General features: G+C 38.0%; 1 protein-coding gene across 1 annotated transcript; it reads left to right on the top strand.

The window, feature by feature from the left end:
• The first annotated feature begins 943 nt into the window (after positions 1–943).
• nfil3-4 (nuclear factor, interleukin 3 regulated, member 4) lies at positions 944–14149 on the top strand. Its single transcript, XM_065246561.2, has 2 exons — positions 944–1184; positions 11298–14149. Exon 2 carries the CDS (start codon positions 11436–11438, stop codon positions 12207–12209), a length of 774 nt encoding a protein of 257 aa, XP_065102633.1. The 5' UTR covers positions 944–1184; positions 11298–11435; the 3' UTR covers positions 12210–14149.
• Positions 14150–16541: the final 2392 nt, after the last annotated feature.

Below are 16541 nucleotides of genomic sequence, written 5' to 3' on the forward strand. Positions count from 1 at the left end.
AGTTTTAAATAGGAAAAATATCCAAACTCTTTGGTTATTTTGTAGCACGATGCTAATGGTCTAATCAGATTCAATGGATTATGCTAAGCTATGCTAAAAGTGGTACCGCCAGACCCGGAGATCAGATGTATGAATTCCAAAATAATAGGGGAGCTGGAAAATGAATTTAAATTGACTTTCATAAATATACTATCAAGAACAACTTATAAAGGAGAAAACATTTAACATATGCATTTAACAAGAGCCAACAACTAGCATACATAGTACACGACATACAGATGTTAGTTAGTAATGAAGCTAGGGTGAAGAGTATACAATTTAACAGTAAATTTAATAACAATAACAATGTCTTGTTAGTAGTGGACAGGTTAGGGTTAAAGAGACAAACCCAGCCGTTGGGTTTTATTAACCCACAAAATGTTTATATTCGACCCAACAATGGGTTAAAACAACATTTTGGGTTTAAACAATCAAGCATTGGCTACATTAGTTGGGTTTGTCTATTTGTGACCAAACGCTGGGTTGGAAATAACCCAGCATTTTTAGAGCATATGTATGAGGCGTGTTGTCAGTTCTGTATAATATTTTTGTCAATACATGAGCGTATCACACACCACTTTTGGATGCTTATCTAAACAGGAATCAGCAAGGATGTAACAAAATATTTAGCACAAATGAGAATAGCTCAGTGACAAACGCATTGATCTACCAACCATTATTCTGAATATCGGGGTGTGTTGGGCTCCCTGGGAACCGTTGCAGGTCTTAAAGACGCACGTTTTGCTCATCATAAAAGCATGCAGTAATATTATAATATTTGACCCCTTTTTTGCACCCCATTCACAAAAGGACACAAACACCCACTGACACCGACACCCACACCCGCATATAAGGGTATGTGGGCCATGGCATAGACCTTTTGCTTTTTGTTAGCAGCAAACACATAAAGGGGTTTGTGGGCAGAACTCATCTCGTACAGAGGCGTACAGACGTCTCTGACTTATAATCACACTTCACACTAAAGAGAGGCCAAGAGTTGGAGGGCAGAGCATTTAATCGACACTTCACGGCAGGTGAGACCGGTGTCATACAGTCGGCTACTTTCAATAATGATGAACAATCTCAGTGATGTCAGCACCGGGTGACCCGACGGAGCTGAATGAAGTGTTATAGAAGTCGAGAAGGTAAGAAACTGTGTTTTTTTTGGTACTGTATGTTCATTAATGGTCTAGTGTAAATGCGTGAAGTGATAAAATAAGCATCTTTTGACTTTCTGTAGAAATGTGATATATATAAGAAAAGTAAGCACATAAAGCAAAGTAAAGCAAAACATGGCACATTGGCTGTGATGTTTCATGCTTATGTAACAAAGGCCTATACGGAAATAAACGCCTCGCTACTGTAAATATAAGGTTTTCTTGCACTAAAATGAAATCATGTACGTTTAACTAACAGTAGAGTTTTTAAAGGAGAACTGCAAGATAAGACGCCTCAGATAAGCAGAGTTATATAGTTTGGGACCACGTTTCACATTAAATGTACTTGGTAGCTAATATGCATACTCATGCATAAAACTCATTTCAGACGTAACCTTTTAATCATCAAATCCTTTAATCTACATGTACATTACATAATTCAATTTCTTAACTCCGTCCAGTATTATGCAATGATGAGTTTAATGACACATAATGATGACACATAGCGTCTATCATGCTGTATAAACAGTGGTTTGATGCAAATATTATGTTGCATTAAATATTTTACTTAGATTTAAATGAATTAAATCATTATATGTTCATAATTTTGTCTTGCAGACTACTATAAGATCAGATTTTGCAAAGGTGGTAAATGTGGGGAGTGTTATAGGATATGTGTGGTGTCTTGATTATCTACATCGATTACGTTGCCAAATATTCAAACCCAAAGTCACAAATGATATTTCTGATGTAACTGTGGCTCGTTCAGCGTTACCAAACAAAACTAATGAGTTACGATTGAGCCCTTATCATTCGCGCTAATGATTTTTGCCATTACCACTCAACATAGTTGGGATATATGCGTCACACCATTAGTAAAAATGCTTACATTTATTTTTTATTGTAAATTATACTATTAATATTATTATAAAAATTTAAGTGAAAAGTTAAAGACATTTTAAAGTACGCCTGTTGCATAAATGATTTATTCGGGCTGGCGTCAGTGGTGTGGACTCAGCAGTCAGCAAGCGTATGCTGAGCGTATGCGATCCTTTTTTTTCCGTTAAATAAACGTTTTATTTAAGTTTCAATTTTCAACATGGTCTGAGACCATGAATTATATACAAAAACATATTATAATATTTAAAAACATGAAATGTCTATAAAATAGCAGCACGTTTACACTTTCAAGGAATTTTTGTTTTTGCAAGCAGACGTTATTTTTCATACAAACATCTGAGTCTCTAAATATGAAAAACACACAGCATAACAACTAAGGACAACACCATCAGACAGGAAATAAACTCGTACAGAAAAGCAGGTGGTTAGAGGACAGTGAAATAAATAGGTGACAAAAAGCAGAAGTTAAAGCACTGGTTACTGAAAAGCACCATCTAAGAGTGATAGCAAGCAGCAGGTGCATGGCTTGCTAAAGCCTCAGGAGGCCATGAGACCATCCAACTACTAAATGTACACCACTACCAGATCATAACTTTGAATCTTTTTTTGACATACTGTACTGTATATACACACACATACTGTAGTTAATTCACACACATATGAATATGAATTTGATTGCATTAAAAGACAAAATATCAAACCAAATGGCATTTGCAAACAAATTATACTAGACTTTTTCCATAAAGCTAACTTTATTAATCTAATTACCTATCTACTGTACAGTAACTTTTGTTAAGGTCACATTTAAGGATTGCATAATGCAATTTCCTAATGGTGCCCCAGCAAAAGCAATCACAGGTGTGGTTACAATAGTTACTATTATTTGTTATTATCGTTACCATTATTGTAGTATCTCATGTTTATACGTATTAAAATGCGATGGTTTATTGGCATTTGGTTTAATTTTTCTAACTTTTAATCATTGCATACTCAACACAGGAAGAGGCAAAGCACTACAACAACCACTGTTAAGACTTCCTAAATGTACACAAGTGTATATATGATTGTGTGCATGATTGTGGCGCAGCGACACAGCAGGCAGATGTTATATTTAGCCACGGAGCGAGTGTCACCATTACCACAGATAAACTGTTAGCATATCGAGGCCGTGTTCGCATTATCTGGCAGACGAGAAAACTTTTCACACTAAATACATAAAGCTCAATAACATTTACAGTTAGAGCAACGTTTCCCCAGAGGACGCATCTGAAAATCTGAACTGGATGCTGCAACTCATGTAAAACTCTTGTGAGTTTCGCAGCGTGATATTGACTAGCTATTATTATAAGCATTAGCAGGTGTATCGGATATAAGTACAACCTAGACGTAATGCTATGCTATGTGCTTTATTTTCCATCAGTAAAGGTGATGATGTGGAACAGCTTGTGTGAGAGACATCACAACAAGTTAAAAAACTTCAACAAACCACTGCCCCTTTAACAAGTTGACACCCAGACGTTTCTTCAAGCCTTTGTTTTCACACATCTCCGCGCATGTTTCACTGATAAATAGAATCGGGGTTTGGAGACGAACCACGTGGTAGTGTGGTTAACATGACCCACACAATAATTTTTAAAAAACCTGTTGAAACCTAACACTGGTTATATCGAGGTGGGTGTAACAATTCCATTTACCCATAGGAAAAAAGAAATGATCTAAAGCGCAAGGTTGGTTAATATTTTAGTTCAAATTTGTGAAGATTTGTGATGGTCTTATGCCATTCCCGATGTTTATGACACAAACAATTTTATATTTCAATGGCGCCATGTTATTTATTACATAAGGGGTCAACGTGGCAGAGATTAAAATTTTATTAAGTTTTTTGAAAAGGACATTCGACTTTTTTTGAAAATATGCTCGTTTTCCAGCTCCCCTAGACTTAAACATCTGATTCTTACCGTTTCAGAATCCATTCAGCTGATCTCTGGGTTTGGTGGTAGCACTTTTAGCATAGCTTAGCATAATCCATTGAATCTGATTAGACCATTAGCATCGCGCTAAAAAATAACCAAAGAGTTTCGATATTTTTCCTATTTAAAACGTGACACTTTTTTAGTTACATCGTGTATTAAGACCGACGGAAAATTAAAAGTTGCTTTTTTCTAGGCAGATATGGTCAGGAACTATACTCTCATTCTGGCGTAATAATCAAGGACTTTGCTGCCGTAACATGACTGCAGAAGGCGCAATGATATTACGGTAACTTTCAATAGCCGGGGACTATTTTTGGGCACTGCGTAATATCATTACACCTGCTGCACCCATGGTACAGAAGCAAAGTCCTTGATTATTACGCCGGAATGAGAGTAATATCACAGCAATCTACAGTACAGATCTGTGCTGTAAATTAAAATATGACACCCATAACGTTGAATCTCATTGGTTCTCATTAGTTGCGAGTTTTGACGTGCAATTTCGTCACATATTTTACATATTATCCGTGATTATTTGTATGTTGCCATGGATACTCAATGTATCGATCACTAAATAGGCTCAAAACATGAATCATTTTCTATTACAAATGTATAATTTCACTTCCAAACAGGGCTGTGTATCGGCAAGAATCTGGCTATATGATATGATGCAATGCAATACATTGTGATACTGTAAGCAAGATGATATTTTGGCCTATTTCTTATTAAAGCAACACTAAAGAGTTTTTGCTCTTTGCTCCCCCTACAGGTTGGAAGCGGAATTATCCATCACCATTGTCGTAAATAATTTAGCCTACCGCAGCAAAGCTGGCTCTGATTGGATTGTAGGTCTGCCGTTAAGTCTTTATAGTTTTTGTAGTTTTCACTCGAACTACAAGGCCGCGACCCGATGGTTTGAAACTTCTTTAGTGCGGTTTTGGCCAATAGAGGGCTGCAAAGCAAATGTGAAAGTGCCGTTCACCCTGTTTCTAGTGGATGAACGACTGAAACTTTTTTGGAAACGTTATTTTAAGGTAAAAAAAAACTGTTTGGTGTTGCTTTAATACAATGTGTTTGCGTAATTTATGGTCTTTTCCACATACCGTACATTTTTGTGGCTCCAGATATCCCTGTCTTCCTGAAATGCACTGATTTTGTACAAAACTCATCGATCTGAAAAGCGCTGTCTCTGATTGGCCAGCTAACCTGTACGATTGGCCTGAATACCTCTGACATCAGCTGGAAATGTGACGCTCCTTACCATGTTTAAAAGAATCGCGCAAAATGCAATGCTAACAGGAGTTAACTTACAGGCCGAAGCGGGAGGAATTATGATAATGTCGATCTTGTCCACGTCAACAGGCCCGGACGTAAATGTTTCCTGCAATCCGTGTGTTTGTTGTAGTTCAAGAAAAGAGATTTACGTTGGAGACGATATCTTGCGACATTGTTTACTTTGGGGTATGTACCTATTGCATATAATTTACACACCTACAGGTACACACCAAAGGAAATTTAAAATTGTGAATCGGACCATAGGTGCTCTTTAGGCCACTGGAGTCATTTAGAACAGTGGTTCTCAAACTTTTTTAGGCCCCTTGTGTATGGCGCATTCTTTTGCGGCCCCCCAAAGAAAATTTGTGACAAAAAACAGTTCTAAAACTCAACATTTTAATAAAAAACACATTAAATTATACAAAGTAGTCCTTTTGGTTAGTATCCTTATTTTTTGGGTTTAATTACACAGAATTCATGATAAATTAATGTATTTTATAAAATGTGATAAAATTGGGGCCCTCCTGGCACCATCTCGCGGCCCCCCTGGGGGCCCCGGCCCCCAGTTTGAGAACCACTGATTTAGAATACTGTTATGATAGATGGATGTGGGTTTTGGCATTTTGACATTTACATTTACAGCCCATTATGGCATTAAGAAGACAACATTATTGCATTTTAAAGTACAGTAAAATTGTTAGTTGTTAGAATATACATCTGAGATGGCATGAGGGTGATTAAATATGAGAGTATTGTCATATTAGGTTGCTATTTTGTGCCTGCCCGAAATTCTGTGTTAAAAAATGGAAGGTGTGAAAGTGAAACTACATTATGCCTGCAATCACCCACCTCGCTCTATAGTGTCAAAGGCAGATTTGGGTAAATAATTTGGGGAATCAAGAAGCTTTATTTCTTGTGATGATAGAGCATCCATATCATAACCTGTTTTTTTTGGCCTAAAATTATATCTTTTTTACACCGGTTTAATAAATCCATATAAAAAATCATTTCAAGCCAATACCACTATATCAAACCAGTCTATGTAGCTGTGTTGCACTAATAATAGGTTTGAATCTCAGGAAACACATATATTTCAAATGTATACTATGCATTGTGAGTCGCTTTGGTTAGAAGCGTGTGTCAGAAGCTATATTGGGTCCTGTGGTGACGACTTTATTTCATCTACACAGAACTTTACACAAAATTTGCATTTTAGGAGATGCAAATATCACTCTAATATTGTTTAAACTCCTCCCCAAAAAAACTTCCAAGTTTTACAAGATACACTAGTTGGGATTAAGTATTGTAAAATTAGGTAGATTAGGACACTTTACTTTCACTTTACTGTGCCTGCACATGAATACACGCACACTGGTCAGCGTAGCATCACGCTGCAGGCTTTCTCTCATAGCTGTGGTTTGAGTGAGCATCCACAGTTAATTCTCTACTCACTATTAGCATACTCACGCACTGTGCACATCAAACAATGCATCGCTGGCTCGCGGCTTGGCTCAACAGTCTTTTTAGTATTGTGTTGTGGTGAGCATCTGTGTCACGCTCTTAGACCAGATTCCCAGACCACGTAGAGGTAAATGTCAGGTAAAAAAAGGGATGAGTAGGATGTGGTTAGTCTGCACGAAAACACAGCCACTCTGTAAACTTGGAGAAAGGTTTTCTGGGGAGAAAAAGAGAAACCGCAGTGAGTGTGGGCAACATGAAGGGAAGTTAGAGGTTAGTTGAACAAATTGCAAACTGCACAAAGGACTGCTGTCGAAATTCAAATCATTTGCAAACGGTGAGGCCATTAAGCATTGGGGCGCTTAAACCACATTCGCACTGTATATAGTGCATATGTGGTACACATTTTTGGCAATCAATGTACTTCCTTGAAATATATGGTGCATTGCCAATATAAGCTACAAGAACTTTTAAGAAATAAATCCTCTTAAAAAGTAGCTTTTTCAATGTTTGTGAGAGAAAACTATACATATTTATGCTTATTTACCAAAGATTCATCATGTGTTATATTGTAAACGTAGAGATCAGTGCATTTAAATTTAAATATGGCAGCACGTCGTTAACATTAAATCTGACTGGTTCTTGCATGGCTATTTAACATGCATATGACAACTACCCTGCGTCTGAAATCGCATACTGTGACAGTAGGTACTGGATTAGATGAAGTGCCTACTGAAACAATAGGTACTACTTAGTATGAATATGGATACCGTATTTTCCAAACTACAAGTCGCTCCGGAGTATAAGTCACATCAGTCAAAAATGCGTGTTTAAGAGGAAAAAACATATATAAGTCACACTGGACTATACGTCGCGTTCATTTAGAAAATGATTTCACAAAATCCAAGCCCAAGAACAGACATTTAATCTGGAAAGGCAAGCTATTCAACTAAACAATGGCACACAGAACAGCAGGCTGAATAAGTGTCTGTACATGTTAACGTAACATTACCATTTATTCACCGAACACAATAGCATATCAAACATACCTGGGAGGCTGAATAGGTTAAATTAAGAAGACAAGCCAAATCAAGTTCAAAAAGGCCCCGATATCATTCCGCATCACTGAATCCATTGAATTACATAAACACAGGAGCAGCATAGAGCGGACTTTCGCGGCTGTAGACGGTAATGGTGTCTACACCATTGGTGTCTTGGTTCATATGAAATAATTTTGACGTATAAGTCGCACCTGACTAGAAGTCGCAGGACCAGCCAAACTATGAAAAAAGTGCGACTCAGAGTGATTGCTCAATTGGTGCGGATCGTTTGGGCAGGTGAGAATGCAGCAATCGAACTCTGGTCCACACCAAAAGCGGAAAAAACAAGCGGACAGAGACCACCTTGAAGAGGTGGTCTTGGTACGCTTTCAAACGAACACTAGAGCGGTTCGTTTGTGGTGAGAACACGATCCGAGATCTAACCGACCTAACTGCAAAAGTACTGCGCATTTTGGACTAAACCAGCTGCCGTAGTCAGCTGCGCAGTGAATTATCGGATGAGGAAGTGTTTGTTGACTGTTTCTATTAGCAATATTAGCACAATGACAAATCAGTGACATACCTGGAGTTGCGAGGAGGTGTGGGCGGAGCCTCAGAAATTTTGTGTCTTCGCCGTTTGCAGGGCTTTAAAACATTGTTTTCAAGTCGCATCCGTGATTCTTTTTGAAAATGAACGGTTTGTCTAAAGTGCTGTATACAAACTATGTATAACAACCACGGAGACATAATTACAGCGCACAGCTGTCTGTTCATGGTGTCTGCTGTATTATCCTTCTTTTTGTTTACTTCCGGGGGTTCCGTTGGAATTTTGCGCAAGTTGATTCTGACCAATCGAGAAGCAGTTTAGGAAATACTTTCAAATACATGTGGCCAATGAGTGATGTTGATCTTATCACATGACAGAATTTTGGTTCGTTTCAACTGGTGCGGATCAGAGCAATCAGTGTGGTGTGAAATGGAACCAAAACTGCTAAAAAAGTCCGGACCAAATGAACCGAACTACAGATGTGAAAACACCCTTATAGTATGAATAAATTTTGATAGTATGAATGAATTCGGATGTACTACATCCGCCATGTTAATACATCACGTGAATCATCATAACATCAAGTTTGCCGTTAACTGGAATGACGCTAAACAAGCGCAATTTAACCACAAGGGGCAGCTGTTTAATATATGTATTTGCATTTGAATAGAGCCACATTATCGAACATTTTTTTAATAAAACAATGCCTCTTCTTCTTCTTCGTTGAATAATGGGACAGTAAAGTGTCCATCGAATGATATAATTTTCCAGAATCTTGCCGGAAGTCGTAGGTCATCCGGGAACTTTTTGCCTACTGTTTTTCAAAAACTATATAGTATGGAAGTAGGTGGTTTCTGATGCAGTACTAATCAACCAGCATAGCTCAATTGTAGAGCATTGCGTTAGCAGTCTAACAGGTTCGAACCCAGGGAACACACTGATGATGAAAACAATGTAATGCACTGTAAGAGACTGCCAAATGCATTAAAATTTAAACCACTAGAATCAATGAGAGTCGACGTGCCACCATATTTTAACATACACCATATTTTTGAGTGTACTCGCTTCATTTGCGCGTAAATGCAGTGCATGAAATTCTAGTCATCGAGACATTCACACGGAAATTCGCGTCATGAGAGGGGCTTCTGCGACTCCCCTCACTTTCTGTAATCACGTCACTACTACAGCAAGCGCCTGATTGGTTAACGCAGCACGTTTTTCTCCCAAAGTTCAAATTTTCCCGCGGCAACGCTCAATTCACCCTTTCGCGCGAAATAGACGTGCAAATAAGGTGGAATCGCGTCTACTGCGCCGCGCTAAACGCCTCATTCGCGCCGCAAGACCTCCAGATGCGCGTCAACGCGTCTTCACATTGACTTAACATTGAAATCACTCGCATTTGACGAGATTGTTAAAGTGTAAGCATTTAGCCTAGACGCATTAATTCCTTAGGATCCAAACAGGGATGAATTTAGAAGCCACCAAACACTTCTATGTTTTCCCTATTCATAGACTTTTACATGAGAAGTTACATTAGTAAGTATGGTGGCACAAAATTAAATGTAGCGATTTCTTAAGCGGATAAAAATGAGAACTATATTGTATGGCTGAAGAGCACTTAGTTTGCAGCACTTTGACCTCGGGTGCAGTAATATTGACGGAAGTTTAAGCGAGAGGGGGAGTACTCAGGAGTGATGATGTTAATGCATGCCGAGGTCGAAGTGCTGCAAACTAAGTGCTCTTCCACCATACAATATAGTTCTAATTTTTTATCCGCTCAAAAAATCCCCACGTTTGTGGTGTTTTTCTTTAATATACAATAATACATGAAGTATCAATCACTCAATAAGCTTTAAATATTTTTTTCTTCTCACAAACATATCATTTAGCAATCCACTGAAGTCATAAGAATTACTTTAATAATGGATGTAAACTTATGTGCTTTTGGAGCTTCATAACGTTGAACACAATTCAAAAAGTCAAGATATTATTTAAAATAGCTGAAAAAAAGGAAGCTATATCATTTTAATCTAATGAAATATGATGCAAAGCAAAGACATTTGTGCATTTTTAAGCATGACTTAAACATACTGTACATTTTGGGGCTACTATAAAATCTTTAAGATCAGCAGCTGACCTTTTGGAAGAGACGTATGACCTATCTGCCCTTTTCTTCTAACATTAATAATTATAAGTGTCAGTACAGGAAGAGTATACAATGTGTCAATGACATCAGAGGAAGACACACTCATTCTTCCACCGGTGACCCACAAAATTAGACCATCAGACATTGTGGGAGTTTATGGAACGCCAGGTGGGAAGACATGGTTCCCTGTGTCACACAGTGGTCACACCCGTGTCCAGAATGCAGTGAACACCCCCAAACATCTATACATCTACACAACATTGATGCTTCAAATTCACTTCATTGTCAGGCTTTGATGTGGCTTTGGTTAATGGTTTCCTCCGCATTTCGCAAGCCCTGTCGAACCATCAACAACAACTGCTAATAAGCAAAGACTAACAATTGGCTCCAAAATTTTAAATCAGATTTAAAATTTGTTAGTTAGTAAAATGATTAATGCATTATTGGCATTATCCTACTGACTGGCAAAACTGCAATGTACAACACATGCCGCGACAAGGGGATTTTTTTAGCACTTTACAACCCTAAGAATCATCATCAGAACATTACAGGAAGCAAACCTGTGAATTACGAAACACTGTCAAGTTTTACGTTTCTATGCGAGGCACCTGTAACCATTCTGATCTTCATCAGGTAAAGGTCAAGATATTCATAAGAACTATAGGAAAATTGACTCTTGAGAAATTGACACTTCTTGGTAATATGACACAGATGAACAAATGCTGCAGCTGTAAAGGAAATAACTCTGCTCTGTCATTGTAGGTAAAGGACCTGGTTGACATCATGACTGAGAAGCAAACTCGGGACTAATATCTGACTACCTAGATACTGCATACCAGAAGAGAACAGGTGCGTATTGTGCAAAACCAGAAATTCTGCACCTGGCCAGGACTGAAGAACATGGAGTCTGCTTTCTCACGAGTGAGATGGGAACCTGAGGTAGAAGCTGAGGAGATGTCACCCAGGGGTCTAGGCCTGCGGCGCAAACGGGAATTCATCCCGGACGAGAAGAAAGATGCGATGTACTGGGAGAAACGGCGCAAGAATAACGAAGCAGCCAAGCGGTCGCGTGAGAAACGAAGGGTCAGCGACTACGTGTTGGAGACACGGCTGGTTTCGTTGAGCGAAGAGAACGCTCGGCTACGAGCAGAGCTGTTGGCTTTGAAACTTCGGTACGGTCTGCTGAGTCCTGGAATTCCTTATTCTTCACCACAAAGGGCCCTGTCTCAACTTCATAGTTTGCCTCCACAACCTCTGTTCTCAGACAAAGACTTGTTTTGGGGGAGAAGACAAGAAAGAGAGTCCTCCAATTTGTCTGGAAACCAACAACCACCCACGTGTATTGGTACTCATCCCGGCTCTGCTTTCCTGCCCACGCACCCTATGGCTCTACGAAGAAATTACCCATACTTCTTAGACCTCCCCAATCTTCATTCTCCTACAACCGCAGTCTTTCCTCCACACCTCGCTCCTGTAACCGGTTCTTGGGTAACACGGCCCTTGCCTCAACCAGGGAATCAGAGGATCCTGTCCGACGAAGAAGGCGAACAGACGGTGCCAGCAGATTGTACTGCCGCACTGCCACATAAACTTAGATTGAAGACCCAAAACACACGGCGTACAGACAATGGAGACAAATCTGCATCCTCAACCCCAGTATATGTGTCAGATTGAAAAACGAAACTGCAGAGAATCAAGTTCAGGCTTAAAGGATAGTGCACCCAAAAATGTAATTCTGTCATCATTTACTCACCAGTTTCTAAGTTTCTTTATTCTGGTGAACACAAAAGAACATATTTGTTTTTTCTACTATGGATGACAGCAGGAAGAAACTCATACAGGTTAAAAACAACATGACGGTGAGTAAATGATGTAAGAGGTGAACCGTTCCTTAAAAATTCTTTTACAACCTACCTTGATTTCAAAGGAATCTAACAACATGTAATGCGGTTTATGCTTGTATCAAGACAAAATTTGCATATCCAAAAAAAAGAAACAGTTGTTTAAGATAGTATAGTGATGGTAAATTGTGTTTTTTTGTTTTCAAATCAAACAGTCAGGTGGTTAAATGACTCAGTAGTTATGTGTCATTCAACTTTTTTGCATCAAGTCTATATTTACCAGGAAGTTTGATTGGCAGTCAAAAATATTTGTAGCATTGATAGGTCAAACATACAGTACATCAGGGTTGCCAGGTTTTCACAGTAAAACCCACCCAATTGCTAAACAAAACTAGCCCAATCGTATTTCAAGGGGGTCATTTTAGCAGCTAAAATTCACACTCCCTGGGATAAATATCACACTATAAGGGTTCCATTTAACCTGCAGACATAAAAAACACCCATCGGCAGCAGTTTTAAAGTAGTTCCCTAATTCCGCGGAAAACCTCAGACTTGGCAACAACGCAGTTGGTATAAATACAACTTTTACTATTTAAAATGCGTTTGTCATAAACCGTTATACATCTTATTTTTGACACCTCAAAGAGGGAAGTTTTTTGTAGTTTTTTTTCCATATATGTTTGTATGTTAATGAGCTGCCCAATATGTCAGAAATAAGTAATCAGTGTTTCTGTCTATGCAAATGAGATCAAAATGTGGGTGGGTGGATTCTTTAAAGCATTTATAGCGCAGTCATTGCAGTTTGTATTTTTACATGACTGCCATTTTGTCTTATCATGCCTGTGTCATGTAACATTTAAATCATGTGACATAAAAATTGGTATGGTAAAAACGTTTGGAATAAACTGCATCTTTTGATATTTTATTGTAGTTACACACAGTAAATTCACAGTTTTTTGCATGCATATTGTATTATATTGGGTTAGCATGGCACACTTTGCCCCTGCTGGTAGATTTCAGAACTACACCAAATGGTTTTCCATGCGTTCTTAAAATAGGAATATCCTTGCTGTAAAAAGCTTCAGTTCTTTTTAATTCTTGTTTCATGTTTTATCATTTTTCAAAAACATTTTGTTATATTTGTTGAAAGTCTCTTTACTTCATGATAGCAGATAATAATTCAAATGTTAAGTATTAAAAATAATGTAAGAAATATATTTGGTAAAAGTCTCAGGACCATAAAATGTTCATCTAGTCATTAAATGTGATCCCACCTTTCTGTCAGCCTCTGTATTTGCATAACTCCTCCTAGGACCCTGGTCACGCATAAACAGCAAGCTTACGAACCCGCTATAAGCTCTAATAATAATGTAAAAATGTAGTTTAGGTTCATTATTACTGTAATATCATGAGCGTTTTCTTCTGATTTTGACTCGCAGTTAGGAGGAGGTATTTGCCATGATAGCTTTAGGGAGCGCTCTGAAAGTAGGCCGGGATCTTTCCCCATGCCTTCAAAGCTAGCTTGCTATTGCTAACCGCTATGAAAACGCCGTATCTTTAACTCCTCTGTTTAAATCATATTGTTCCACATCAATCAATGTTAAGTCATTTGAGCTGTCTTTTAACTTTCTTCACTGACATAATGACAATTGTTTTTAGCTGAGACAATATTTCAGGGTCTATTTAGTCTTAAAGGGATAGTTCACCCAAAATGGAAAATTCTGTCATCATTTGTTCACTTTATTCCTACTATGGAAGTTAGGGTGGCCATTCGTGCCAGTTCCGCCGGACACGTCTCGAACATGTTTTTGGGTTCGTTCTCCGGAAGTCGCGTTGCTCGACCGCATACGTCATCAAAGTTCTCATGTTTCAGTTAAAATACATTAGAAAATTAAGATTTATTTCTTTTAAGACATACAATCATTGTAGTTTCATTCTTACCTTGAAATGTAACCGTTGCTTTTCTGAAATTAAACCTTTGATGACGTATGCGGTCGACCAACGCGACTTCCGGAGAATGAACCCGAAAACATGTTCGGGACGTGTCCGGCGGAACTGGCACGAATGGCCACCCTAATGGAAGTGAATGGGCTCACGAACGGTTTGGTTACAAAAATTCCTTAAAATATCTTCCTTCAGGTTCACCAGAACAAAATAATGTATACAGGTTTGTAAAAACATGAGAGTGAGTAAATGATGACAAAGTTTTCATTTTTGGGTGAACTTTCCCTTTAATAAGGGTCAGGTTCTTCACACTGTTTAATGCCACAGACAAGTTTATAGAGTTTGTGTATATACATTTGTGACCCTGTCTGTGAAATCCAAGCTAATGTCTCATAATCTAATTATGGGATTAGGAACATTTCACTCACTGATTTCAATCTTTGGCCTCTAATATTTTAACAGAATATTTTTTATAATAAAATGACTTTAGCTGGGTTCTCACATATTTTCTAATCAGGTTTGTTTTTTTGTCATAAAGATTCCTATTATTTTATTAAACGGTCTACTGCTAGTTGTTCAAGTACATTTTGTAATTTTGTATGACATGTAAGTTGCATGATCCTCATTTGAATTTTTGTTACTTTTTTTACAATAAATCACAAACCTCTAAATTTATGGACCTCATTTATTTCACATAAAATCGGGCTCTTAAGTTTTATCAAAAGTTTGGAGTGAGATTTCATCTGTTAGGGAAGGGGGCACTTTGGGGCCCCACACAATGTTTAAAAATACTTTAAAAATATAAATCTATCCAAATTAAAATAAAATCAGGCCCCAAACGAGCCACCTCAACAGGGCTGCTCAATGTACATACTGTACACATACAGTAGGATTGCAGAACTTGCCATCCGCATGTATTTTAAACTTTGAGAGAGAGAGAGAGAGAGAGAGAGAGAGAGACAGAGAGAGAGAGAGAGAGAGAGAGAGAGAGAGAGAGAGAGAGAGAGAGTACCCATTTTAACACCCATGTGTTTTCCACATTTTGATGACAGGGTAATAATAATGAAATACAGCTCGTGCTATCATTAATTTCAGAAAGCCTACTTTCTAAAGCTTCTGGTGACAAAACAGATGAGTTTTTTACTGAATCAATCATAATATAAAGACAAATTTGGCTATATTCCCCAACAGGGCTGGCTCTAGGCATGGGCAGAATTTATTCAAAGACATCATTCATATTTTGGCTATGTTAAGGGTTAAGGGTTTAAGAAAGGGCTGTAAACGGTCCTACACTGTAAAAAAAACTTTGCTGACTTATAATTTTACTTAATAATTTGTTAAATCAACTCAGATTTACAAGTCATGTCAACAGAAATTAGTTGTCACAACTTATAAAATATAGTTGAGAAAAGTCAACTTAAATTTATAAGTTATAACAACTCACCTGTAGTTATAACAACTCATCTCTAGTCAAGATAAATAATAGTAAGTTGAAATGACTTGTAAATCCGAGTTGATTCAACAAAAAATTTTAAGGCAGCAAAGTATTTTTTACAGTGTAACAAATCGACACCAGAAAAGGTCAGTATTTTTTTTTGTTTTTACTGGCTGAAACCAACATCACCCTACACATCACGACTGAAGCCCCATTCAGACAGTCAGCGACAAGCAGTAGCAGAGTGACCCAATCTCATTCATTTCAATGTAAGCTTGCAGACTTCCGGCGACACGAGCAAAAGTTTAATTTTATGCAAATGATGAGCAATTTGTGACAATTTATGACAACCAGATTTAGAAACGCCTCATTGAAAGAGATGGGTGAGTGACACACAGCGAGAAATTCCTGGTGGTCTAAACTAGGCTTGAGGCAGGTGGCCTCTGTCTGTAGTGTGTCATATCAGTCAGATTCTCCAAGATTTAAAGGGCACCCTTTTTTATAGTTAAAAACAATGTTATTTTGTGTAATTGGTATAATACAATGTGTTCACGTGGTTTAAGGTTAAAATATTTTATGCTCCCTAACATGTTTGAAAGATTTGCTCACAATGCAAGGCTAACAGGATTTAATTTACAGGTTGAGTCGGAAGCGGGAGGAATTAAGATAATGTCGGTCTTTACTACATCTCCAATCCTAGGAAGTAAACTGTTGCCTACAATCCATGTGTTTGTTGTAGTCCAAGAAAAGAGATTTACGTTGGAGACTACAACTCGCATCATCATT

Source organism: Paramisgurnus dabryanus, chromosome 24 (assembly GCF_030506205.2).
Source record: "Paramisgurnus dabryanus chromosome 24, PD_genome_1.1, whole genome shotgun sequence".
NCBI classification, from domain to species: Eukaryota; Metazoa; Chordata; class Actinopteri; order Cypriniformes; family Cobitidae; genus Paramisgurnus; species Paramisgurnus dabryanus.

Bases quoted from the DNA above. Each gene is read 5' to 3' on its own strand.
- nfil3-4 (XM_065246561.2), top strand. From the start codon at position 11,436: ATGGAGTCTGCTTTCTCACGAGTGAGATGGGAACCTGAGGTAGAAGCT.